A 26,093-nucleotide genomic window follows, 5' to 3' on the forward strand; every position below is an offset into this window, starting at 1 on the left:
ATCAGCTACAGATCCACTTATTTTGAAACTAAATAAAAATGAAAGGTTATTATCACACAATAAAACAGAATAACTTTATGAACAGGTTAGATGATATCATCACTGGGGGGGGGGGATGCGGAAACTAAGATTTTAAAAGGCTTATGAAAGGATAGTAAAAGAGTCCTACCTTTAAACCGACTGCTATAAGATCTGTAACAACACTGTATGGAAAAAGTAAAAAGAGAAAATGGAAAACAAAGTTAGAGAACAAGTTTTTAAAAGACAGAGAGAATAAAATTAAAGAAAAAAGAAAAGCATTATAATAAAAATTAATAAAAATAATGTGATGAGTTGTGAAATGTTAATTCAAAGAAAAGTGATGGGACAGTCTAGCAACAGCAGAGTGTAAAAGCAAAGCTTTCACTACAAGTAACAAATAGCAAATGAAATTATTTTAGTATTTATTAAAGTATAGCTGTGTGTCAATAAGTAATACGTGTTTATCCATTTACCTCTATTTAACAAATCCAAATCAAAACTCAAAATCGCCAAAGTTCATTATTTTAAATCACTGGCCTCAATTGCCATGTTTAAGATTTTAAGTGAAATTTTAAGCTAGTGAGTGGCTTTTAAAGAAATAGAAGGTATCTTGCAAATTTGCATCTACCACCCAAAACAGCTCATCAAAATATAGCTAATATAGTTTCTCAAAACTAAAATAAATGCAAATATCAAATTTCAGACATGAAAATTTTCAAAGATCTGCTTTTTGAAAAAACTGCACCACATCAAAACCGTGTTTAAGTATAAATTATCTCAGGAGGAAATCAACACGTTACACACACACACACACAAAAGACAGTTGGGATTTGAGGAAGATCTAGAAAGACAGACTGGACTGGTGGTTTGTTGTTTCTTTTTTAACTATCCAAAATAATGAAAATGGGTCTTTTCAGGTTGTGGGAAAATGCAGAAAGTTAACGAGCCTCCTGAAAGCAAACATTCACTGTGTTCAAAACCACATCCCTTAACCCCAAGGTGTATAAACTCCTACAAACTTCTTTCCAAACAAAAATCTATCTTTTCTCATCCCAAAGAAATCATCTGCAGTAACAGTGTACCTATCTCCTAAGAGAATGCTCCAACCATATTCTATATATTAATAACCTATAATGCCATTACTTAATAAAAGTAAACAAATTTATGACGCTAGATTGTTCAATGATGCAAACTGCTTTGAACAATAACCATGTCGATTTTTTATTTTTCCTCACAAACTTCTGAAACTTGAAATTCATTTATCTGAAACTTAAATGTACCAAATAACCCGTTTGTGCAGAGAAAATAAGATGGTATTGGTCCTGAACCTACCTTCCAGAATGTCTTACTGCCCCACACACTTAAACCAACAAACTCATTCTTAGCTTTAAAACCATATATAGGATGAAGAGTTATTACACCATCTGAAAGAGCATGTTTGCGCTTCTCAGTTACCCAAGAATTTAACAGCCGAGACGCAGAACTCGAGTCCTCTTTGTCATCACTATAAATTTTCCAACACAAAAAGCTACACTGCTTCCACAGCTCGAGTCCAACCGTCTAACGACAACGCCTTCGACACAGGGAGACACTAACTTCACAGCCTCCCTGAACTGAAATATCGGCGTCATCACACAAATAATGAAAACACCCAACTTTGCACACCTCTGAGCTGTAACTGAATGAGGTGACGTGAAATGAAAAGAGTTTTCGACAAGCGCTCTCGGAAAAGTTTCAACTAGAGAATGAAAATAGCTTCAATTGGCTTGAAACGAAACACAGAACATCAGCACCCTCCATGAAAGCTGCAATCGCATTCTAACGCCCGCAGCCGCGTGCAATTAGCATTCAAATGAGTTGATCTAAATACCACACGGATTTAATGTCACAAAAGTAGATAAATGAGGTCTAACGAAGGCAAAAACTGTTGGAAGATCCCATTGTCTTTGCACAGACAGCAGGGCAACAGTCATCAACTAGATGGTAACACGCACACGGCTCTTACCGTTTACGCAAGTTCCACGTATCCTACGACCTAGGGATTTGCAGATATCTTGTCCTCAAAAAGCAAGTAAAAGGCCAGACAAAACCTCAAATACGTAAGGAGAATAAGTTAAGTGGACGTGCAAGCTCTAACAGAACTGGAGAGGTCTTAAAAACCTTGAGATACATATGCCACCTTCAATCCACCAAGACCCTAATCCGGCCGTTTCTTGCAACATGAAACGATATGCCAGGTCCCACGCCATATCCCTGGGTCCTCGGAAATGTTCCTATCAGTGATCCCGTATCTGTTTTGATCACGGACCTCGTTAACTTTTAGAGCGTCTGAAAGCTGCCCGAAAATTGCAGAAATTCAAGAAGTTTCTTTGGGGGGGGGGAGGGGGGCCGTGGGGGGGAGGGCGGAGTCCACGGTCGCCAGGTCCAGACGCCCGGTGTACAGAGGTCGTGCGCACAGCGCGCAGCCCGGGTCCGAGACCGCGGCGGGCGGGACCCCCCGAAGCCCCCCCTCCCGCAGCCCCGCCCCGCCCGTCGCCGCCCCCCCGCGGGGGGCCCCCCGGCTTCGCGACCAGGTCGCCGCCCAGACGTGCCCCGACGCGTGCGCTCGCCTCCCCGCCAGGGGAAGCTCCGGCGCTCGCCCCACCTCACCGGTAAACAGCAACTCCCCGAGCGGGAGCTCGCCCGCCCCGAGCGCCGCCTCCGCCTCCCCCAGCGCAGCGCACCATTTTCTGAGAGGAAGTGCCGGCAGGCCGGGCCGGGCTCCCCGGACCCCGCGCGCCGAGGGCGGACCCCGGCGCCCGGCGGCGGCACCGGCTTCCCTCCGCTTCCGGGTGCGAGGCTGTGAAGGGGCGGACATTACGGGGGCGCCTCGGGGGGGCGGGCGGCAGGAGAGGCGGCGGCGGCGGCGGCGGACCGCCCCTGCGATGCGGGGCGCCCGGAAGCCCCGCCGTCGGGCTCGGCCGGGGGGTCGCGCGTCCGGCCGCGGAGCCGAAAGGAAGCGGGGCAGGCGCAGCCGCTGCGCCTCCGAGGACTTACCCATCCATGGCCCAGACGGAGGAGCGCACGGCGCGGGGACGGACGGGCTCACCGCGAGCGGAGGGCGCAGGCGGCGGGCGCCGGGCGGCTCCGGGGACGGGCGAGCGGCGCCTCTCCGGAGCCCCGCCGGCTGGGAGGTGGAGGAGAGTGGGAAACAGGGGCGGAGACCAGGGACGCTCCCGCCACCGCCGCGCCCCCGCGTCCCCACCCCGCAGGCGCGTCCCCGCCTCGCCTCGCCCCGCCCCCGTGCGTCGACGCCCTCCCTCCGCCCCGCCCCCCGGCGGCCTCCGGCTCGGCCCCAGGGCGCCCTCTCCAGGCCGCCGCCCGAAGGCCCCGCCTCCCGGCCCGGGTCCCCCGCGCGCACGCGCGCCCCGCCCCCGCCTCCCGCCTGCGTCCACGGGAGCGCGCGCCTTGTGCTGCCCGCGTCGCCGCCCCGCCCGCGGGCCCCGCCGGCTTTCCCGCGCCGCCGCCGCCGCCGCCGCCGCCGCCGCCGCCGCCCGGCCGCCGGGCTCGGACCCCGCCGTCCCGCCGCGGGGAGAGCGCTGCAGACCCGGCCCTGGAGCGGAGGTAGGCGTGTGCCGCCGGGACCCCCGAACCGCGGCGGGCTGGTGGGCGGGGCTGGCGGGGGCGGGGCCGCGCGCTCCCGGGGCCCTGCAACCCCCGGGGGGGCTCGGGTTCGGGACCCGGGCGGGGGCCGCCGGGGTCCCCCCCCGGATCCTGGGAGTCGGCTGCTGGGACCGCACCGGCCCGATGGCTGTGGTTGGACTGAAAGGAGCGAGACCGCCGGAACTTGAGGACCTCTCGGGGGTGAACAGCCTTACAGCCGCTGGCTGCTGGGTTTGAATTCACCTGAAACACTCTTTGCGCAATGTGCAATGGCCACTATGTTGCCAGCATTTTATATAGTTTTGCATATGCCTCCGTATAAAGCAACAAACAGGGCGGCCCGGGTGGCTCAGCGGTTTGGCGCGGCCTTCAGCCCGGGGCGTGACCCTGGAGACCAGGGATCGAGTCCCCCGTCGGGCTCCCTGCATGGGGCCTGCTTCTCCCTCTGCCTGTCTCTGCCCCCCACCCCTCTCTGTGTCTCTCATGAATAAATAAATAAAATCTTTACTTAAAAAAAAAGAAAGAAAAGCAAATCCTACGAGGGAGAGAGTATTCCTTTTTTTTTTTTTTCCAGATGAAAATGTAGACACTGATTGAGGTGCCCACAACTTCACAGACATTAGAGCCCCTTCCTCTCGTCTGAGCAAAATTATGCATATAACTAGTGGCAACTCGCTTGTTTTCCCTTTTATAGTTTGTCTAGTTCTAAAATTCCGTGATTTTTCAATTCACAGATCATCAAAACTTGAGCCACTAAACGCGGTCCTCGACCAAATTCCTAACCTGGGTATTAAGAGGGGGGTGCTCCCTCTCAGCCTCCTCACTTGAAAAGTAACAAGAGGCTCCATCCTTTATTCTTGCTAATATATCCTGCTTTTAAATAAGTAGGTGCTACTAAGATGACTTAAAACTGTCGGTTCATCCATCATGAAGTCATTATTTATTGAATATTTACTATGTGCCAAGCACTGCAGGTATAACCAAGAAAATCAGCTTCCAGCTTTTATGGTTGAATGAATTCCTGGATCGCTTTATTCTTGGCCCAAAAAAAAATTTTTTTTTTTCCAAATAGCTCAGGTCTCTGGGACCCTATTTTTTAAAAACTGTATCTTACTCCAATCGCTCTTTCCAAAAGACGAAATGTATTTTGTATGTTAAATCCAAGTATTAAGTTGCAGTTGTAAACATTGCCACCCCACATTGCCAGATGGTTGTTAAAAATATGAGCAAGACCATTCCTTGATGCAATCTTGATATTGTTGTTTTGGAGATATAGTCTGTTGATGAAATGTCTTTAATATTTTTTTAGCTACACAAGTAACATAAACATACATGCTCCTTTTGCAAAATTGAAATAGTATTAAATATTAAAAATGTATGGTTATATTTCTTCACAACGTACCCCCTACCCATGATAACCAGTGCAAAAATTCTGTGAGCATGCTCCTAGACCCTCACCATTTTTATTTGTTCTTTTTCCTTAAAAATTCTAGAGATTTTTTTCATAGCAGTACTTTTCATCTACTCAATTTGAGTTTTTTACATTTCTTTTTATTTTCTCTTTGTAAGTAATTTTTTTTCAAATTTTTATTTTAATTATCGTTAGTTATCATACAGTGCAATATTGGTTTAAGGAGCAGAATTCAGTGGTTCATCACTTAAATACAACATCCAGTGCTCATCATAACAAGTCCCCTTCTTAATACCCGTCACCCATCTAGCGTAGCCCATCTCTCAGCCACCTCCAACCATCAACCCTCAGTTTGTTCTCGACCATTAAAAGTCTCTTTGGGGGGCTTTTAAGGAGTCAGTTGGTAGTCTGCCTTTGGCTCAGGTCATGATCTCAGGGTCCTGGGATCAAGCCTCAAAGCAACCTCACAACATTAGCATCAGGCTCCCTGCTCAGCAGGGAGTTGTCTTCTCCCTCTCCCTCTGTGCCTCCACCCTGCTTACTCTCTTGCTCTCTCTCCCAGTTAAATAAATAAAATCTTAAAAAAAAAAAAAAGTCTCCTATGGTTTGTTTCCTTCCCTCTTTTTTCTCTCTGATATGTTCATCTGTTTATTTCTTAAATTCCACATATGAGTGAAATCATATGATATTTGTCTTTGTCTGATTTATTTTGATTAGCATAATACACCCTAGCTCCATCCACATCATTGCAACTTAATTCATTTTAATACTGCATAGTATATCATAATTTCATGTACTGTAATTTATTTAACCTTTTCCAAAATAATGGAAGTTTACATTGTTTCTAATTATTTGAAATAACAATATTGCAAAGATCATTGTATATGTATGAGCATCTTTGCACACATGATTATTTCCTGGAAGAAATTCCTAGAAGTAGAATTGCAGAACAAAGGGTATAAACATTTTCAAATTTGATAAATATTGCCAAAATGATTCCAAAAAAACTACCACTTTACATTTCCTTTATTTCAAAGAACAGAGTTGTCTTTTTCTTAGTCCCATGCCTTAAGATAGTTGACAAATACCAGTAGTAAAAAATAAACGTGAAGTCAATCTGAAACTCCTATTACTAACAATAACTGCAAAGTCTCCCATGTAAAAATAGTGTCCTTGACTAAAATGAACAACTGATGTTTCCTAGAAACTTAACATCCCATTTTACAACAGAAGCCTAGATAGAAGAAAACAGCTCACAACAGAAGCAAGGTAAACCTTGCTGTTTCCCTTGCCGCTTGGTCATAAATTCAAAAGACTTGCTGATAGAGCTCCCTAAATTGGTAAATCCCTCTGATTCAGAACAGTGGACAGAATGGAATTTAGGTGGTCTTAGACCACTTTTAGAATCCTCGCTATTCCCATAGTCCATATGGCATGGGAAAATTACAGCCTTCTACAATCTCAGCAAAAGTTTCTGAGTTTGCAGAATGTTGGGATATCATCCACATGACCTATCTTGTCATGAGAACTTGATCTTCTACATAGCAGCTTTTTGATAGTGAAGAGAGTAACAGGTTATCTATTTGCTGAATGTGCCTTACTTTTGAAAAGTAACATAGTTATGATAACTTAGTTTATGTATTTTCTAAGGTTTTACTTCTTTGTGTTTTTGTTCTAATTTGTCTAAGAAATTCCCCTGAAACACCTTCACTGAGAAGAGAGGCCCTCACACACACACCCAGTTATGTTTGGACAAAATGTAACCTTCGAACATTTGCTTTATGGCATTCCAGTAAGCAGTGACAGTTAACATTTAACTAATATTACCCTATTCGTATTTACAGGTAAGGCTTCTTAAGACATCCATGTAATAGATTCTAGTATAGGTCAAAAATAAGATCAGCCATTAGGTGAATCTGGAAAGTGGACATTATAATATTTTATCCCATGATAAATACAAAAATTATAATCATTAACATGTGTTCCTTAAAATAGAAACATCTGGAATTGTACTGAGGGAAAAAAGCTAAATTCAAAAGGTTACATTATTATATGATACCATTCATATATAATATTCTCAAAATGAAAAAAACTACAGAGATGGAGAACAGATTAGTGGTTCCAGGGTTTAGGAACCGGGGTGGGAGGGTATAAAAAAACAAGAGGGGTGGATGTGACTGTAACAGAGTAGCAAGGTTATGTTTGTGGCAATAGAATAGTTCTGCATCCTGATTGTGGGACTGGTTATACAGGTGTACACCTGACGAAATTGCATAGAATTTTAGACACATAAGTGCATATAAAACTAGCAAAATCTGAATAAGATTTGTGGATGTTGGGATGCCTGGGGGTTTCAGTGGTTGAGCATCTGCCTTCGGCCCAGGGCGTGACGCTGGGGTCCTGGGATCGGGTCCCATGTCAGGCTCCCTGCTTAGAGCCTGCTTCCCTCTCTGCCTGGGTCTCCACCGCTCTCTCTCTGTGTGTGTGTCTCTCATGAATAAATAAATCTTTTTAAAAAGATAAAAATTATAAAAAAGATTTGTGGATGTTACTGATGTCAATGTCCTGGTTTTGTTACAGATAAGATGTTACCATTGGAGGAAACGGTGAGAGTACACAGGACCTCTTTGTACTGACTTTTCAACTTAATGTGAATCTACAGTTACTTCAAAATAAAAGAAATTTTGCAGAATGTTCCCTTAACACTTGTTATTTGTTCAATAGTTAAGCAAAGCAAACTTCAAAGGCTTAAGAAAAATGTGTGGGAGTATAATTCATATTTTTCAGACTAGATCACCTTAGTAGTCAAACTGGGTTATAATAGCTTACACACACGGAGTCTAACAGACTGCCCGATCTATTGAACTGTGAGCCTGAATTTAAAGTCCTTTCTAAGGGCACCTGGGAGGCTCAGCAGTTGAGCATCTGCCCTTGGCTCAGGTCATGATCCCAGGGTCCCGGGATCGAATCTCACATCAGGCTCCCCACAGGGAGCCTGCTTCTCCCTCTGCCTGTGTCTTTCCCTCTCTCTGTGTGTCTCATGAATAAATAAATAAAACCTCAAAAATAAATAAGTAAAGCCCTTTCTAACTGAGGAGGCTTGAAAATGTCTCCTACTGACTGACGTCTCCTACTAGGTGTCATGTCCATTTTCCTTGACCTGTGCCTGACCCTGACATAATCATCTCCACATGAAAGTCTGCTATGACCAATGCCTGGTTCAGGGGACTCCAAAGTTTGCATGAAAGGTGCAACATGTCACCTATCACTGTCCTAGAGTAGGAACTGCCAACCCATGTCAAAGTTGCATTGGATTTTCCAGAGCACTTTTCTGAAAGGCGGAATTCCTTTCCCCTATTTGTCATACTCTATCACCTGGGTCCCACGGTCCCTCAAAGTGTTTTATTTTTTTATCTTTTTTAAGATTTTTTTTGTAAATTTATTTTTTATTGGTGTTCAATTTGTCAACATATAGAATAACACCTAGTGCTCATCCCATCAAGTGCCCCCCTCAGTGCCCGTCACCCAGTCACCCCCAACCCCCACCCACCTCCCCTTTCACCACCCTAGTTTGTTTCCCAGAGTTAGGAGTCTCTCATGTTCTATCTCCCTTTCTGATATTTCCCACTCATTTTTTCTCCTTTCCCCTTTATTCCTTGTCACTATTTTTCATATTCCTCAAATGAATGAGACCATATAATGTTTGTCCTTCTCCGATTGACTTATTTCACTCAGCATAATACCCTCCAGTTCCATCCACATCGAAGCAAATGATGGGTATTTGTCATTTCTAATGGCTGAGGAATATTCCATTGTATACATGGACCACAGCTTCTTTGTCCATTTATCTTTCGATGGACACCAAGGCTCCTTCCATAGTTTGGCTATTGTGGACATTGCTGCTATAAACATCGGGGTGCAGGTGTCCCGGCATTTCATTGCATCTGTATCTTTGGGGTAAATCCCCAGGAGTGCAATTGCTGGGTCATAGGGCAGATCTATTTTTAACTCTTTGAGGAATCTCCACACAGTTTTCCAGAGTGGCTATCCCAGTTCACATTCCCACCAACAGTGCAGGAGGGTTCCCCTTTCTCCACATCCTCTCCAACATTTGTGGTTTCCTGCCTTGTTAATTTTCCCCATTCTCACTGGTGTGAGGTGGTATCTCATTGTGGTTTTGATTTGTATTTCCCTGATGGCCAGTGATGCAGAGCATTTTTCTCATCTGCATGTTGGTCATGTCTATGTCTTCCTCTGTGAGATTTCTGTTCATGTCTTTTGCCCATTTCATGATTGGATTGTTTGTTTCTTTGGTGTTGAGTTTAATAAGTTCTAGACCACTCTCTTGCACCATACACAAAGATAAACTCAAAATGGATGAAAGATCTAAATGTGAGACAATATTCCATCAAAATCCTAGAGGAGAACACAGGCAACACCCTTTTTGAACTTGGCCACAGTAACTTCTTGCAAGATACATCCATGAAGGCAAGAGAAACAAAAGCAAAAATGAACGATTGGGACTTCATCAAGATAAGAAGCTTTTGCACAGCAAAGGATACAGTCAACAAAACTCAAAGACAACCTACAGAATGGGAGAAGATACTTGCAAATGACGTATCAGATAAAGGGCTAGTATCCAAGATCTACGAAGTTTTTAATAAAACAGCATTTTTCCATTTTTAGTCACAGAAAATCATTTAGGATTTAGACCTGGGTTTATGGGGCTAGGTTAGAGAACCACCTGAGTGATGATCACCACCGTGTTCCAAGTGTCATGATTCCCCAAAGCACCAACATTTTGTCCTTAAAACTCATGGGCACCACTCTCTACCCTGAAGGTGCGTTCTTAACCTAGGAGATTCCTTGACCCCACTTAGAAGTCCATCTTCTGGAAACAGAGGTCGGCACTCCTCTTCAGATATGCTCAAGTATATTTGCTCCCATTTATTTCCAAGCTGAGATGCCTAGTGCCATAAAAAGAATTCCATTCACCAACTTTAATTATCAAAGAACTAGAAAAGGGACATTGTTTACGTAATAACACCTCTGCCTACGTAATAAAATGAACAACAGTGTGCAATGGTTAAGAATGTGATCTAGAGCCAGCCTACCTCATTTAGAATCTTAGATCTTCATGAAGTCTGTGTAGCATTGCATTGCACTGGCCCAGTTTCTCATGAAGCAGAATTTCCCAACCATTGCCATCTGCTGTGGAATGCTTTGAGAGGAGAAACTTTCTTAGGACCAGCAGTTTAAAGATGTTCAGTGATGAATTCTTGTGACTACGAACCTATTTGGCTCAGGCATGGACATTAACTTACTGAATATTGCTTTTTTTTTTTTTTGAATATTGCTTTTTTTTAAGACTTTATTTTTACATGAGAGATACAGAGAGAATGGCAGAGACATAGACAGGCTCCCTACAGGGAGCCTGATGTGGGACTCGATCCCAGGACCCCGGGATCACAACCTGAGCCAAAGGCAGATGCTCAACCACTGAACCACCCAGGTTCCCCTGAACATTGCCTTTAACAATGACATGCCTGAGGATTCTAACACCTGCCTGTGTTATGTGGTCAGAGCAGGCCTCTTTGGCACTATGGGTTTGACCATCATGTTTGTGTCAGATGAGAACGAGGCCAAGATCATCAAGGCCTTGCAGGATCGCTTTGGGGTCAGCATTAGCAAGCTGCCTGCCATGATAGACATTTCATCATACATCGAACAGACGCAGTAGAGGAAGCCCACCCATTCTGGAATGTGCCTGTCTCTCTCTCTTTGGGAGACAAAACCAGGTGTGGGAGTGAAGGTGACACTACTGCCACCCATCCCCAACCCTACTGCCACCCATCCCCAACCCCCACCCCATGGCTTCCCTCTTTTGCATTACCACCACTCCTAAACAGCCATCTCCTGATTTGTGTATTAAGTTTTTAAGAGTTTATAGACCAGGGATGCCTGGGTGGCTCAGTGGTTGAGCATCTGCCTTCAACTCAGGTGGTGATCCTGGGGTCCTGGGATCGAGGCCCATATTGGGCTCCCTGCAGGGAGCCTGCTTCCCCCTCTGCCTATGTCTCTGCCTCTCTCTGTGTCTCTTATGAAAAAATAAAATCTCTTTAAAAAAATTTAAAAAAGGAGTTTTAGACCAGCACTTGCTAAAAGTATAAACTGGGACAAGTTACTTAACCTCTCTGCTTCAGCTTCTTGAACTGTAAAGAGGGGATAGTAATAGTATTTATAACTTTTGGGAAGGTTTAAATGAATACAAGAGAAGTGCTTAACATGGTATTTAGCATCTGGTAATGCCCCATATGTTTACAGTCATTAATCATCATTACTTTGTATTACTATTACAAGCTTACAAAGCAACAGAATTCCTGGAGAGTGTAATTTGAGAATCATTTATTTATCATTTTATCAGTTAGCGTCAACAGTGGAATGCTGCTGCTCTGTAAACTGTTACTAGTCCCTAACAAGAAAAGAATGGAATAAGAAAAAGTGTTTGGGAACTCATAGAAGTTTGACAGAGAAATATTATTTCTGTTGAATATAATAAAAAATTGGATTAATATTCTTTGTTTTTTTATTCCAATTCTTAGTTATTTTTATCATGGTTTTACAAAAGTATTACTCCACAAAGGATTGGAAGTTTTTTGAAAAAATGCTCCTTCACCACAATTTAAGAGGCACTAATCTACTATTTCTCAGATATATGGATCTCTCTCTCTCTCTTTTTTTTAAGATTGTATTTATTTATTTAACAGAGAGAGAGAGCACCAAACAAGAGGAGCAGAGGCAGAGGGAGAAGCAGACTTCCCTCTGAGCAGGGAGCCTGCTGTGAGGCTCAGTTCCAGGATCCCAAGATCATGACCTGAGCCAAAGGCAGACACTTCACTGCCTGAGCCACCCAGGTGCCCCTATGGATCCTTAAAAAAAAAAAAAAAAAAAAATCAGTTTTTTATTTTCTTATTTTATGGATGACATCTGAGTAATATAATGAATATATGAATATGCTATTTGAGAGTTGTTCTTTAACTTTTACTGTGGAAATATTCAAACATACAAATAAATGGTAGTTTAATGACCTCCAACTACTAATCACTGATAATTTTAAATCACTGATAATCTGTAAAACTAAAAACTATCAGTGTAGATCAGTGATTCTCAAATGTGCATCACTGATAATTTTAAATCACTGATAATCTTTAAAACTAAAAACTATCAGTGTAGATCAGTGATTCTCAAACTTAAATGTGCATCAGAATCATTTGGAGGGCTTGTTAAACAGAAATTGGTTGTTCCTGATTCAGAGGTGGGGACCAAACGTGCATTTCTAGCAGATTCCCACACGTTACTGACACTGCTGATAGCCTGAGAAGCAAACTTTAAGAATCCTTAATGTAAAGGGTTGAGATTTTCTGTAATCCCTACCCCAGGTATTGGACCCATTAGCCTAAAGCATGAGTTTCTTGCTAATCGCATATAGGTAGAATATTCCCAGTAACTTTTTTTCTAACCTGAGCTCACAGGACATACATTTTCAGACTTAACCCTTGGGCTATCCACTTCTTGAGAATGGATAACGGATTTCTGCCCTTGTCTCCCTCTTCATATTCTTGCTTCTTTTTTCCTTTTTCTCATGAACAACCCAAGTAAGTGTCTATAAGGTTTTCTTTCATTAGGTGATCACTTTCTTTCACTTAGGCGATACTCGGAATATTTAGTAACTGGTACTAAATGGGTATCACTCATTCAAAATAGATGTCCTTGCAGCTGAAAACTTTTGGGACGCCTGGGTGGCTCAGCAGTTGAGCCTCTACCTTAGGCTCAGGGCGGGATCCTGGTCCAGGGATTGAGTCCCTCATCTGGCTGTCTGTGAAGAGCCTGCTTCTCCCTCTGCCTATGTCTCTGCCTCTCTCTGTGTCTCTCATGAATAAATAAATAAAATCTTAAAAAATATATATGTCCTTAAAGAAAAAGTAAGGCCAAATTTTTGTATATTAGCTGAATACTTACATGATATAACTTCACTACAATGGGCTATGTGACAATGACTCAATTGTATCATATAAATTTTTGTTTGTTTTTTAAGATTTTATTTATTTATTCATGAGAGACAGACAGAGAAGCCGAGACACAGGCAGAGGGAGAAGCATGCTCCCTGCAGGGAGCCCGATGTGGGACTCGATCCCTGGACTCCAGGATCACGCCCTGAGCCTAAGGCAGACGCTTAACTGCTGAGCCACCCAGGCATCCCTGTATCATATAACTTTCTATATACCTTCATTTTTTTTAACATGCCATGATATCATTTGTCCTCTATCTGGATCAAATTCATCACATATACCAAGCCTCTCTATTCTTTTCATATTAGCCCAACACAATTAAAGTGACACTAATGGTTGAGGAAGCAAACGTTAATTACAAATGTAAACACTAGATTTACATGACAGCACTTTGTTATAAAATAGTTATCCACATGACCTAGAGTATACTTATATAACATTTTAGATATATAAACAACAAATGTGTAAAACTGAAACATTCTCGCAGAAAACCCTCAGACTTCCACGAATGTGTTCATAGGCCCATTTAAGAAACATTTGCCTGGAGCAGTTTCTCAAACTTGAGTCATTCCAATACCTGGTCAATGATTCTCTATCCATGAACCATCTTTACTTTTGTTTACTTAACATTCTTTTTTGAATCACCTCGCTCTTTTTACTTATTTCTTAATTTTTTTTTAAGATTTTATTTATTTATTCATGAGAGACACACAGAGAGGCAGAGACATAGGCAGAGGGAGAAGCAGGCTGCCTGCAGGGAGCCGGATGCGGATCTCGATCCCAGGACCCTGGGATCACACCCTGAGCCGAAGGCAAATGCTCAACCGCTGAGCCACTCAGGTATCCCTTACTTAATTTTTTAAAAGGAAATTTTGTTACCATTGTCATAAATGGAAAAGCAGTATCATTTGCCATAAGAGCCATCATAAATAAGAAGAGATACAATAAAAGCAGAAAATGTTATTAAGTTCTAGCTAGGTATTATTAATTGGAATTGGCTCTTGGCCAAAGGCCTATCTCTCTTTTGGTTAAAAATTTTAACAAGTATTGGTGTAAAAGGCATACTAGCACCAAAACGAAAATGTTCTTCTGTTTCCAGCTTTCTAAAAAATTCCTCAGGTAGATATTAAGTTTAATATACAAGTAGATGTTGCATTTTGGCTTTTGAGATTATCTAGATGGCTAATATATGATTGTAAGATTATCATATAGTTTTTTTCCTTTTTCCTTTTATTTATTTCTTTTAAGATTTATTTATTATCTTAGCAAGAAAGAGCACAAGGAGGAAGGGCAAAGGGGAAGGTGAGAGAATCTCAAGCAGACTTCTCACTGAGTGCTGAGCCTGATGTAGGGCTCAATCTCTTGACCCTGAGATCAAGACCTGAGCTGAAATCAAGAGTTGGACATTTAACTGACCATGCCACCCAGATGCCCCTCTCCTTTCTTCTTTTAATGTAGACAATTATCATAGATTTTTCTGTCAATATATTCTTGCATTCACAGAATAAAATGTACTTTGTTGAGGTATGTATTTTTAAATACATTAGTTCATTTGTTAATACTTTTATTACACCTTTAATATCTCTATTAATAAATGAAATTGCTTTAGAGTTTTTGTTGTCTGTTCAGTTTTAGTATCAGAATTATGGCAACTTCTGCTGGTAAATTAGAAGATCTAGTTTTAGTTCCACTAGTGGTTATCTTTAAACTTTAAATAATATACTTAAATCATTAGCCTCAGAAGCAAAAATGTTATTTATTGACTCCACTCTGAGAAATGAACAAGTTAGCCCTCATACTAAGTCTCATGACTCTTTCATTGTGGTCAGCCTCATCAGAGTATTACTATTTTCACATTCTGTAAATTTTCTGTTAAGAATTATAACTATCCTGGGGTACCTGGGTGGCTCAGTCAGTTAAGCATCTGCCTTGAATTGAGGTCATGATCCTAGAGTCCTGGGATCAAGCCCTGTGTCAGGCTCCCTGCTCAGAAGGAATCTGTTTCTCCTTCTGCCCCTCACCCTGCTCATGCTTTATCTCTCTCTCAAATAAATAAATAAAAATTTAAAAAAAGAATAACTGTTACATTAAACTATATATTCACATCTAAGTGGATTAATGTTCATTGATATTTGTGTTTTTTTGTTTTGTTTTGTTTATTTATTTATGAGAGACACAGAGACACAGGCAGAGGGAAAAGCAGGTTCTATGCAAGGAGCCTGACATGGGACTCGATCCTGGGTCCCCAGGATCAGGCCCTGGGCTGAAGATGGCGCTAAACCATTGAGCCACCCAGGCTGCCCAATATTTGTGTTTTTTAGATTTTTAAAAAAGATTTTATTTATTTATTCATGAGAGGCACAGACATAGGTAGAGGGAAGCCTCCCCCGGGGAGCCTGATGTGGGGCTGGACCCCAGGACCCCAGGACCACCACCTGAGCCAAAGGCAGACACTCAACCACTGAGCCACCCAGGCGTCCTGATAGTTATGTCTTTTCTTAATTCATCTTTCAGTTAGCAGAATTAGATCTTCAACAATCTTTTTTAAAAGACATCATGTGTTATCTGTTTCCTGAGTCCTTATGATTCTATTAACTTCTCTACATTAAAACTTCAGTGAAGAAATATTGAGTCACTGTCCTCTCCCAGAAAACCCTGTGGCTATAACCCTACCGTATTCTAGCATTTAAAACTATGATGGAAAAGATTCAAGCCAGTGTTTTCCTTCTAAAGTTGTTGGGTTGGTTTTTTTTCTTAATATTTTATTTTTAAGTAATCTCTACACCCATCCTGAGGCTCAAAACCACAACCCCAAGATCAAGAGTCACATGCTCCATGGCCTGAGCCAGCTGGGCACCCCCAAGCCAGTCTTCTATATGAACTATTTCTTTAGGCAGATGCATAAAGAAACCTTTCTTCATCTTTGAGATTTAGATAATTATTTAGAATATGCCTTATTTTTCTCTCTCTGTCTCTCTGCCTCTCTGTGTGTCTATCATAAATAAACAAACAAACAAACAAATAAATAAAATCTTAAAAAAAAAAAAAAGAGGCAGATGCCTGGGTGCCTCACTGGTTGAGCATCTGTCTTCAGCTCAGGGTGAGATCCTGGTTCAGGGATCGAGTCCTGCATCAGGCTCCCTGAAAGGAGCCTGCTTCTCCCTCTGGCTGTCTCTCTGTGTCCCTCATGAATAAATAAACAAAATCTTTAAAAAGAAAAAAGAAATATGCCTTATTTTGAATATGTTAATTTTTCTAGAAACAATCTTATTTTAAAAAGATTATTTGTTCATGAGAGACACAGAGAGAGAGAGGCGAAGACATAGGCAGAGGGAGAGGCAGGCTCCCTATGGGGAGCCAGACATGGGACTTGTTCCCAAGACCCTGGGATCACAACCCGAGCTGAAGGCAGATGCCCAACCACTGAGCCACCCAGGTGTCCCTCTAGAAACAATCTTATAGACAATTCTCTGATTATATACCCATTTTTTCCCTGTTTGACTATTACTGTTTACCTACTGGTTTGCAGGTACCTGAATTGAACTTACATGAGTTCGCTCCTTGGTGAGTCAGATAGAAACTACATCAGGTGGAGTTGGCACACAAAGGAAACTTCATTTGCAGCAAATAAGGAGATCCCAGGGAACAACTTCCAAAGCTGAGACTCCCCGAGCAAGGGTTAGAGTTCCTTTTAATTAGAGTTAGAATGAATATTTAGATAGGAGAGCCTTGTCACCTATGTAGAGGCAGGCCTGAAGGAAACATGCCTAAACATACATTGTATATGTTATGTGGATGCAACTTATGCTCCTCCTTGAACAGAGATTTTAGTATTATAATGAGGTAAAAGTAATTGTCTGTCATTCTATGGGTCACTCCATTGTCCATCTGCACTGACGTGAGTCTGTGGTTAAGATCAAACTGATCTGGGCATTCTGGTCCTGCTGGAATTCTTTGTCAGGACAGTCATTGCTTGAGGGGTAGTTTGTGTTTCCATCATGGGATGCTATACCCCTCAGATCTTTTGCCTGACTTAAGAGATAAGCTGTAAATAAGAACTTAAGGAAAAACATGGGACAAAGGTCAGTAGGTACAAGCAGGTGAGCGATACATGTCAGGTCTTGGGTTTAGCTGGTGACAATGTCCCTAGCATCTGCAGTAGGTGTCTTCTTCCCGAATCTGTCTTCTCTCTTCATTTTCTTTATGGTGTTTTTTAAAAATTTTATTTGTTTAAGTAATATCTACACTCAGTGTGGAGCTTGAACTCAAGACCCTGAGATCAAGAGTCTCATGCTCTTCCCACTGAGCCAGCTAGGCGTCCCTTAATGGTGTCTTTTGATGAACAGAAACTCTTAATTTTAACAAAGTAAAATTTATTGATCTTTTTTGTTTATGGTTTGGGGCTTCAGCTCAAGTTTCTATTCAGTATTATACTGTAGTTCCTGTGAAGTAAAGATAAGAAACAGAAACAAAAGCTAGGAAGATTGGAAAGGAGAAAATAAATCGCCATTATTTGCAGTTGAAATAATTATGTAGAAAGTCTAAAAGTATGTTAAAATTATTAAAATTAATGAGAGTTTAATAAGAGTCTAGGTATAAGATGCATATGTAAAAATCAATTGCATTTGTATATACTAGCAACAAGAGAAAATATTTATTTTTTAAAAGATTTATTTATTCATTTTGAGAGAGAGAGAGAATGAGCAAGGGGGGGAAGGGCAGAGGGAGAGGGAGAGAGAATCTGAAGCAGACTCTGTGTGGAGCAGGGAACCTGATGCAGGGCTTGATCCCAGGTTGACCTTATGACCCTAAGATCATAACCAGAGCCGAGATCAAGAGTCAGCTTTCCAACCAACTGAGCCACAGAGATGCCTCAGAAACATCATTTAGAAATGGCAATACTGGGCAGCCCGCGTGGCTCAGCGGTTTAGTGCTGCCTTCGGCCCAGGGCGTGATCCTGGAGACCCGGGATTGAGCCCCATGTCAGGCTCCCTGCATGGAGCCTGCTTCTCCCTCTGCCTGTGTCTCTGCCTCTCTCTCTCTCTCTGTCTCTCTGTGTCTATCATGAATAAATAAAATCTTAAAAAAAAATGGCAATACCATTGCCACAGAACTATAGAACTATAATGGTTAAAATGACAAATTTTATCTTAGGTATATTTTACCATCAAAAAAATGCAAAAAAAGATGCCATTACATTTTGTTACAATAATAAAAAGGGGCACCTAGATGGCTCAGTGGATTGAGTGTCTGACTGTGGCTTAGGTCATGAGGTCACGGTCCTGGGATTGAGCCCTGCATCAGGTTCCATGCTCAATGGGGAGTCTGCTTCTTCTCTCCTTCTGCTCCTCCCCCTGCTCATGCTCTGTCTCTTTAAATAAATAAATAAAATATTTAAAATAATAATAATAAAAATAAAGGTAAGATACTGAGGAATATGTCCAACCAAATATCTGTAATTCCTTATGGAAAGAAAAAATGAAACTGTATTAGGAAAGACTCAGTTTAACCCAAGTGACATATCATGTTTATAGACTAGAGGATCGTAAATTGTAAAGATATAATTTCCCAAAAGGATCTATAAATTAAAAAAAAATCTCAAAAGATTTTCCTAGGAATTTGGTGAAATGATTTCTAGAATAGCCAAGACAATCTTGAGGAATAACAATGTAAGAGAACTTGCTTCACCAAGTATTAAGACGCATATTATAAAATTAAATAATCCAGAAAAATGTGTTGCCATAAGGGATAGGCAAGTTGTCTAGTGGAACAGATCTGGCCGTATATGAAAATTTGATGTAGGGTACAGGAAGCATTTATTTTTTTTAATTTTTGATTTTTTAAAAAGATTTTATTTATCCATTTGAGGGAGAGTGTGTGAGCAAGGGGAGGGGCAAAGGGAAAGGGAGAAGCAGACTTCCTGCTAAGTGCAGAGCCCAACCTAAGGCTCAAACCCAGGACCCCGAGCTCATGATGAGCCAAAGTTAGATGCTTAACTGATTAAGCCACCCAGGTGCCCATCACAGGAAGCATTTAGTTCAATTGGAGGGAAAAAGTGGAAAGTTGATACCTATCTCATTCCAAATACAGTATCAACCTCATACATACAATAAGTAGCTCCAGATGACTAAATATTGAGAGGCAAAACTTTCAAGCTTCTAGAAGAATATTTAGGAGACCATCTTTATGACTTTATGATAGAAAGGGAGTTATTCGGACACCTGGGTGGCTGAGTGGTTGAGCACCTGCCTTTGGCCCAGGGCATGATCCTGGAGTCCCAGGATTGAGTCCCGCAACGGGCTCCCCACAAGGAGCCTGCTTCTCCCTCTGCCTATGTCTCTGGCTCTCTCTCTCTCTGTGTCTCTCATGAATAAATGAATAAAATCTTAAAAAATAAATAAAGTTAAAGATATATATGTACATATTAGCAATTCTCTTAGGTGTATACAACCTAGAGAAATTTGCATATATGCAACATGAGACATATCAAAGAATATTCATAACACCGCTGCTCATAATCAAATATGTAAATAACTTAAATGTCCATTAACAAGAAGAACAGGCAAATAAATTATGGCATAGTCACACAGTCAAATACTAGACAGCAGTGAAAATCATTGAAGTACAATAGGCAATGATACGGCTAAATAAAATACTAAACGAAAAAATAAATCAGAGAAAACTATGCATACTAGGATACCATTTGTTTAAAGTTAAAAACCAAGCACAAACAAAGCTGACCAATGTATCATATACACACACAATTTTATAAAAGATGACAAGAGTGGGATGCCTGGGTGGCTCAGTTAATTAAGCATCTTGAGTCTTGGTTTTGGCTCATGATCTGGGGTCATGGGATCTAGCCCTACATCATGTTCTCTATTCGGTGCAAAGTCTGCTCCAGATTCTCTCTCATTCTCCCTCTTCTTCTCCCCCTGCTAGTGCGCTCGCTCTAAAATACATAAACAAAATCTCTAAAAAAAAAAAAAAAAAGATGACAAGAAAAAGATAAAAATAAAGTTCAGCATAGTGGTTACTTCTGGGGAGGAGGCAGTGATGTAGGATCAAGAGAAGCACATGATTCATTTCTAGTCCTTTAACTGGGTTACAGTTTTACAAATATTTATTATTATCTCATAATTTATATATATTACACATATTTTGGATGTATTGAATTATTCTACCCACATATATACACAAAATCTAGCCCATTTTTGTCAGTGATATATGTCCCTACACCTCATTCCTTAGGGCAAAGTTTCTCAACCTCAGCACAATTAATATTTTGGATCCGGTAGTTTTTGAGGAAAGGAGTTGTACTATCTTGTATATTGTGGAATGATTAGCAGAAATGCAGACTAGATGCTAGTACCACTCCCCTCCCAAATGTGACAACTGAAAATGATATTCACAAATGTCTTCTGGTTAGCAAAATCCATTTAGAACCATTGCCTTCAAGATTTATCCTTATGTTCTTACAAATTCAATCATTTAAAATGGGTTTTTTAAAAAACAAATTATGTCATGTTGTAAGATTTATTTATTTATTTATTTATTTATTTATTTATTTATTTGAGAGAGAGCACCATTGGAGAGGAGGGGCATAGTAAATGGGAGAAGACTCTGTGTTGAGCTGGGAGCCCAACATGAGATTTGATCCCAGAACTCGAGGATCATGACCTGAGCCAAAGGCAGTCACTTATCTGAGACACCAGGTGTCCCTAAGATTTTTTTTGAAAGATTTTATTTATTTATTCATGAGAGACACACACAGAGACAGAGAGGCAGAGACACAAGCGGAAAGAGAAGCAGGCTCCATGCAGGGACCCTGATGTGGGACTTGATCCCGGGTCTCCAGAATCAGGCCCTGGGCTGAAGGCGGCGCTAAACCGCTGAACTACCCAGGCTGCCCCCCCTAAGATTTTAAAACTTTTTAAAGAAATTTTATTTTTCAGAGCAGTTTTAGATTTACAGAAAAATTGTGAAGATAGTGCAGAATTTTTACACGTCCTACACCTAATTTTTGATGTTATTAACATCTTACAGTGTAGGGTAGATTAGTCATAATTAATGAACCTATATTGATAAACACTGTTATTAACTAAAGACACTATTTTATTAAGATTTCCTTAGTTTGGGCAGCCCGTGGCTCAGCGGTTTAGCACTGCTTCTCTCTATCTGTTTCTCGAATAAATAAATAAAATCTTTTAAAAAAATTTCCTTAGTTTTTTACTGAATGATGTTTTTCTGCTTCAGGATTTTATCTAAGACACCACATTACATTTAGGCATCATGTCCCTTGAGGATCCTCTTGGCTGTGACAGTCTCTCAGACTTTCCTTTTTTTTTTATGACCTTGATAGTTTTTTTTTTTAAGATTTTATTTATTCATGAGACACAGAGACAGAGAGAGGCAGAGACACAGGCAGAGGGAGAAGCAGACTCCACGCAGGGAGTCTGACGTGGGACTCAATCCCGGGACTCCAGGATCATGCCCTGGGCTGAAGGCGGCACTAAACCGCTGAGCCACCCGGGCTGCCCTGACCTTGATAGTTTTGAGGAGTATTGCTCAGGTGTTTTGTGCAATGTTCTTCAACTGGGACTTGTATGGTGTGTGTGTGTGGGGGGGGGGAGGTTTCATGGTTAGACCAGGGTTTTAGGTTTTTAAGGGAGAGACCACAAAGATAAAATGCCATTTTCATCATGCTATATCAAAAGTATGTATTATTGGGGCACCTGACTGACTTAGTCGGTGGAGCGTGCAACTCTTGATCTCAGAGTTGTAAGCTTGAGCCCCACGTTTGATGTAGAGATTACTTAAAAATAAACCTTTAGGGGCACATGGGGGCTCAGTTGGTTAAGCGTCTGACTCTTGGTTTCAGCTCAGGTCATGATCTCAAGGTTGTGGGATCGAGCCCCATGTCAGGCTCTGCACTCTGTGCAGAGTCTGCTTGGGATTCTCTCCCTTTCTGTGTGTGTGTGTGTGTGTGTGTGTGTGTGTGTGTGCTTGCTCTCTCTCTCTCTCAAATAAATAAAATATTAAAAAAAATAAAATCCTTAAAACAAAAGGGCAAGTATCATCAACATGACTTATCACAGTTGATATTGACTTCAATCATCTAGCAGAGGTCATGTTTCTCAGCTCCCTTCATTGTAAAATCATTCCCCCCCCCTTTTCCTTTTTCCTACTGTACTATTTTCCTATTGTACTCTTTGGGAGATGTCATTTTATTACAGCCCATACTTAAGGATGGGGAGTTATTCTCCATCTTCTTAAGGCAGCAGAATTAACTATTTGGAATTAAACTATTTGGACAATGTAACACGCAGTTTGGAATTAAACTATTTGGAATTCTTCTACCCAGGAAATTTGTTATTTCTCCCCATTTATTTATTTATTCAATCATATAATTATATCAGTATGGACTCAAAATATGTATTTTATACTTTGGTTGCAATTCAATACCACTTTATTTTGTTGCCCAAATTGTTCCAGCTTTGACCATTGGGAGGTCTTTCAGTTGACTTCTATGCTCCTTTGACATACTTCCTCCAATGTGGGTTTTTTGTTGTTTTCATTTTTCAGCACCTCCTAATTTTCTGCCACTACAGAATGTTTCAGGCTCATCTTGCATATTTTCTGCTCTAGCTCTAGGATTGGTCATTTCTCTTAGGAACACTCATTCTTTTCACTGGAGTATAATATTAGAAATCAAATCTAAGGGGTAGCTGGCTGGCTCAGTCAGAAGAGCATACAACTGTTAATATTGGGGTTGTAAGTTTGAACCCCCACATTGGGTGTAGAGATTACTTAAAAATCTTAAAAATAGAAAGAGAAAAAAATATCAAATCTGATTTCTAGGGCAGCGTGGGTGGCTCAGCGGTTTAGCGCTGCCTTCGGCCCAGGGCCTGATCCTGGAGACCTGGGATCGAGTCCCATGTCAGGCTCCCTGCATGGAGCCTGCTTCTTCCTCTGCCTCTCTCTCATTCTCTCTCTCTCTCTCTCTCTCTCTTTCATGAATAAATAAAATCTTTTTAAAAACTCTGATTTCTAGGTGTTCTCATTTCTATTGGAATTATGATTGATTTTTTTAGTTTGAGAGTTTCACTTTAGAATGTTATAGGATTTTTATCTTATAGTCAGCGTTTATTTACTCTGCTCAGTTTACTTTGATCAACAGTTGCAGATCTGTCTTGTATGTCACTGTTAATCTTTTAACTGCCCCTCACTTTCCAGTTTCAATTTTAAGTCAGGAAAATTGTCTCTTCCTCAATTCTACCTTCCTTGCCATCTGAGAATGGATGGCCTTAATTTTTCCATGGTCCACTCATGTCCCTCATGCTTTCAGGTTACTGTTGGACCTTTATAACCATCTCATTTACTTTCTAAAAATGGCACTGAATTACTATTTAGAGGAAATGTTTATCAAATCTCATTGCTTTCCTTAATTTGGGTACAAATTGGAAGGTATTCTTCATAGTCTAAATGGTAGGATTATGGTAGTTCCCTAGTTTCATTATACTTGAAATTTTCTTCTCTGGCTTTGGTTCATTTCTGTTCACTTTCTCAGACTTCCATCTTCCCTGGAAGTTATATAATTATTAATGACTTTCATTAAAATATTTCTACTCTTCCTTTCACCAGCCCTTAACATGTTGTCCCTTACTTTTTCTACCCCTCACTGGCTAGTTCACATGTGAAAACCTCAGTTTTCAAAGAAGGGAGGGTGAGAGGGGTAGCAGAGAAAAAGAGGCAACTCTCTTTCTTTTCTTCTTTTCCATTTAACCAGGTACTTACCAACTCTTCCTCCCTGAAATGAAGTTAGTCTGCTATATTGAGTTCATTTACTTTTCCTGCCTTGTTATTCCATTTGTCTATAGACATGTGAAGTTGATACATATTATAGATGCCTACAATATTGTAAAAGTTCTTATACAGGACAAAATAGTCCCATCTTAGGCATCTGAGAACATATCGCAATCAGAAATATAAATTTTATTTTGCAACTAGAACAAGCCCTTTAGTCTGGCCACTAATTCAAACCTTCTCTAGATTTTTTGACATAACTCTTTAACAAAGAGCCAAATAGATTGGTTAGATCTTTTTCCTTATTTGCCTTTTATGGAAATATTAGCCTGTGCAAAAAGCAGATCATAGTTCATAAGGTCAGTGGAAAGGTTCATGGGATGCCAGACAACTGAATAGAGCTGTTGTTCTCCCTCCCCAATATATTTTTAAAAAAATGTTTAATTGCAGATAATCCCATGGGGTGCGCCAGGGAAATGTTCAACCTTGAACAGGCAAACAAACAAAAGGTCAATAGCAGAAAAACAAAACAAAAGAACAATCTGGAACACTTCTCTATGAAGATATGTTATTTAGGTAACTGGAAAAGCAAATGTCTCCACCCCCTTCCCCATCCATGGGGGTTGAGGATCACTTCTATCAGAGGATAATAAGTCCTCATATAGCTTTTCTTCTCCTAGGGAAGTGGGAGTGTGAGACCCTAATCAAAAATTTAATTTAGCAGAGGGAGGTAGGATGACACTGACAAGAATTTCATTTGGCACAGAGTTAAGACATGCGGTTAATTCCAAAGCTTGATCTTTGTGTATTAAAGTTGTGGCCATTAATGATAGATGGCTCAATTATGGGCCTGATTCTTATGCTAACTTTGAATGGTTTTGGTTTTCTTTTTGTTTTGTTTTTTGTTTTTTTAGTGTCTATAGGGCATGGTTTGAAAGCTAGATTTAAAAAAAAAAGAACTGACATTATTCTGCAAAATAAAATGCTGTATTTATAGTGAGCAGGGATGAAGCCATGTTGATTATAGAAGAGTCAAGTGTTTCTTTCTCAGCTTGCTAAGAATACCTATACTAGCAGTAGAGTGCTGTGTCACAGAATTAATGCCTGACTTTGGGAGACGTGGCTGTGTTTGACAGAACAGTTGTATACTGGATACAAGGAGGAATTCGGTGGAAATATCTCCACGGGAACTGGACTTGGAAAACCCACACCCAACCCAGACTCTCTTGCTTAAGTTATATTCAAAACAGAATGAATAATTCAGACTTGAGAAAATGTATAGCCTATGAAAAGAGGTTGGATCCTGATATAAGACCAACTCCTAGGGGTGCTTGGATGGCTCAGCAGTTGAGCATCTGCCTTTGGCTCAGGGCATGATCCCAGGCTCCTCGCAGGGAGCCTGCTTCTCCCTCTGCCTATGTCTCTGCCTCTCTCTATATATCTCTTATGAGTAAATAAATAAAATCTTAAAAAAAAAAAAAAAAAAAAAAGACGAACTCCTGTGAGCAGGGCATGGGATTTCCTAAAAGGGGATGGAAATACTAAAAACAATTTTTGTTTTTAAGAACTTATGATCCTGGGATCCCTGGGTGGCGCAGCGGTTTGGCGCCTGCCTTTGGCCCAGGGCGCGACCTGGAGACCCAGGATCGAATCCCACATCGGGCTCCCGGTGCATGGAGCCTGCTTCTCCCTCTGCCTGTGTCTCTGCCTCTCTCTCTCTCTGATGACTATCATAAAATAAATAAAATTTAAAAAAAAAGAAAAAAAAAAAAAAAGAACTTATGATCCTGAGATCAAGACCTGAGCTGAGATCAAGAGCCAAACACTTAACTGAATGAGCCACCCAGGAGCCCCTAAAAGCAGTTTTAAAGGAGGAAATTTGAACAATATTGATGCCCTTAGAGAGAAAAGCAGATATGAAGGCAAGGAGCAAAGCTAGGGATTTGGATATACTCAAGAGGGAACCCCCTTTGCAATGGTTTGCATTCTTTTGGTACTTTTGCCTTGAGATAGGGTATCATTTAAGCATTAGGTACAGATGCACATAACAGGAAACAAAAAAATAAGTGTCTTAAACTAGATAAAGATTAATTTCTCCTGCAAAAGGAGTCTAGAAGTAGTAGTTTCGGGACTATTATGGCATT

The 26,093-nt window shown here is 41.1% G+C and overlaps 1 protein-coding gene and 1 long non-coding RNA gene across 14 annotated transcripts in view; one reads left to right on the plus strand and one right to left on the minus strand.

The window, feature by feature from the left end:
* Window positions 1-7,775, plus strand: part of LOC144322672 (uncharacterized) — a 95,071-nt gene extending 87,296 nt beyond the window's left edge. The window contains exon 6 of the long non-coding RNA XR_013388322.1: window positions 7,655-7,775. This is a non-coding gene — a long non-coding RNA (uncharacterized LOC144322672). The remainder of the gene's footprint in view (window positions 1-7,654) is intronic.
* The window catches only part of PTBP3 (polypyrimidine tract binding protein 3), a 152,913-nt gene that overhangs the window by 118,130 nt on the left and 8,690 nt on the right, over window positions 1-26,093 (minus strand). For 3 of the 13 annotated variants that reach the window (XM_077912917.1, XM_077912918.1, XM_077912919.1), the window contains exon 1: window positions 3,058-3,214. In XM_077912917.1, coding sequence (XP_077769043.1) covers window positions 3,058-3,061 — 4 coding nt within the window. In that variant the 5' untranslated portion in view covers window positions 3,062-3,214. Of the gene's footprint in view, window positions 1-169; window positions 204-2,026; window positions 2,047-2,670; window positions 2,692-3,057; window positions 3,218-26,093 lie in introns of those variants that run through there. The other 10 variants (XM_077912909.1, XM_077912908.1, XM_077912914.1 and 7 more) reach the window with 7 other exon arrangements.

The sequence above is a fragment of the Canis aureus genome, chromosome 10 (genome assembly GCF_053574225.1).
Source record: "Canis aureus isolate CA01 chromosome 10, VMU_Caureus_v.1.0, whole genome shotgun sequence".
Lineage (NCBI taxonomy): Eukaryota > Metazoa > Chordata > Mammalia > Carnivora > Canidae > Canis > Canis aureus.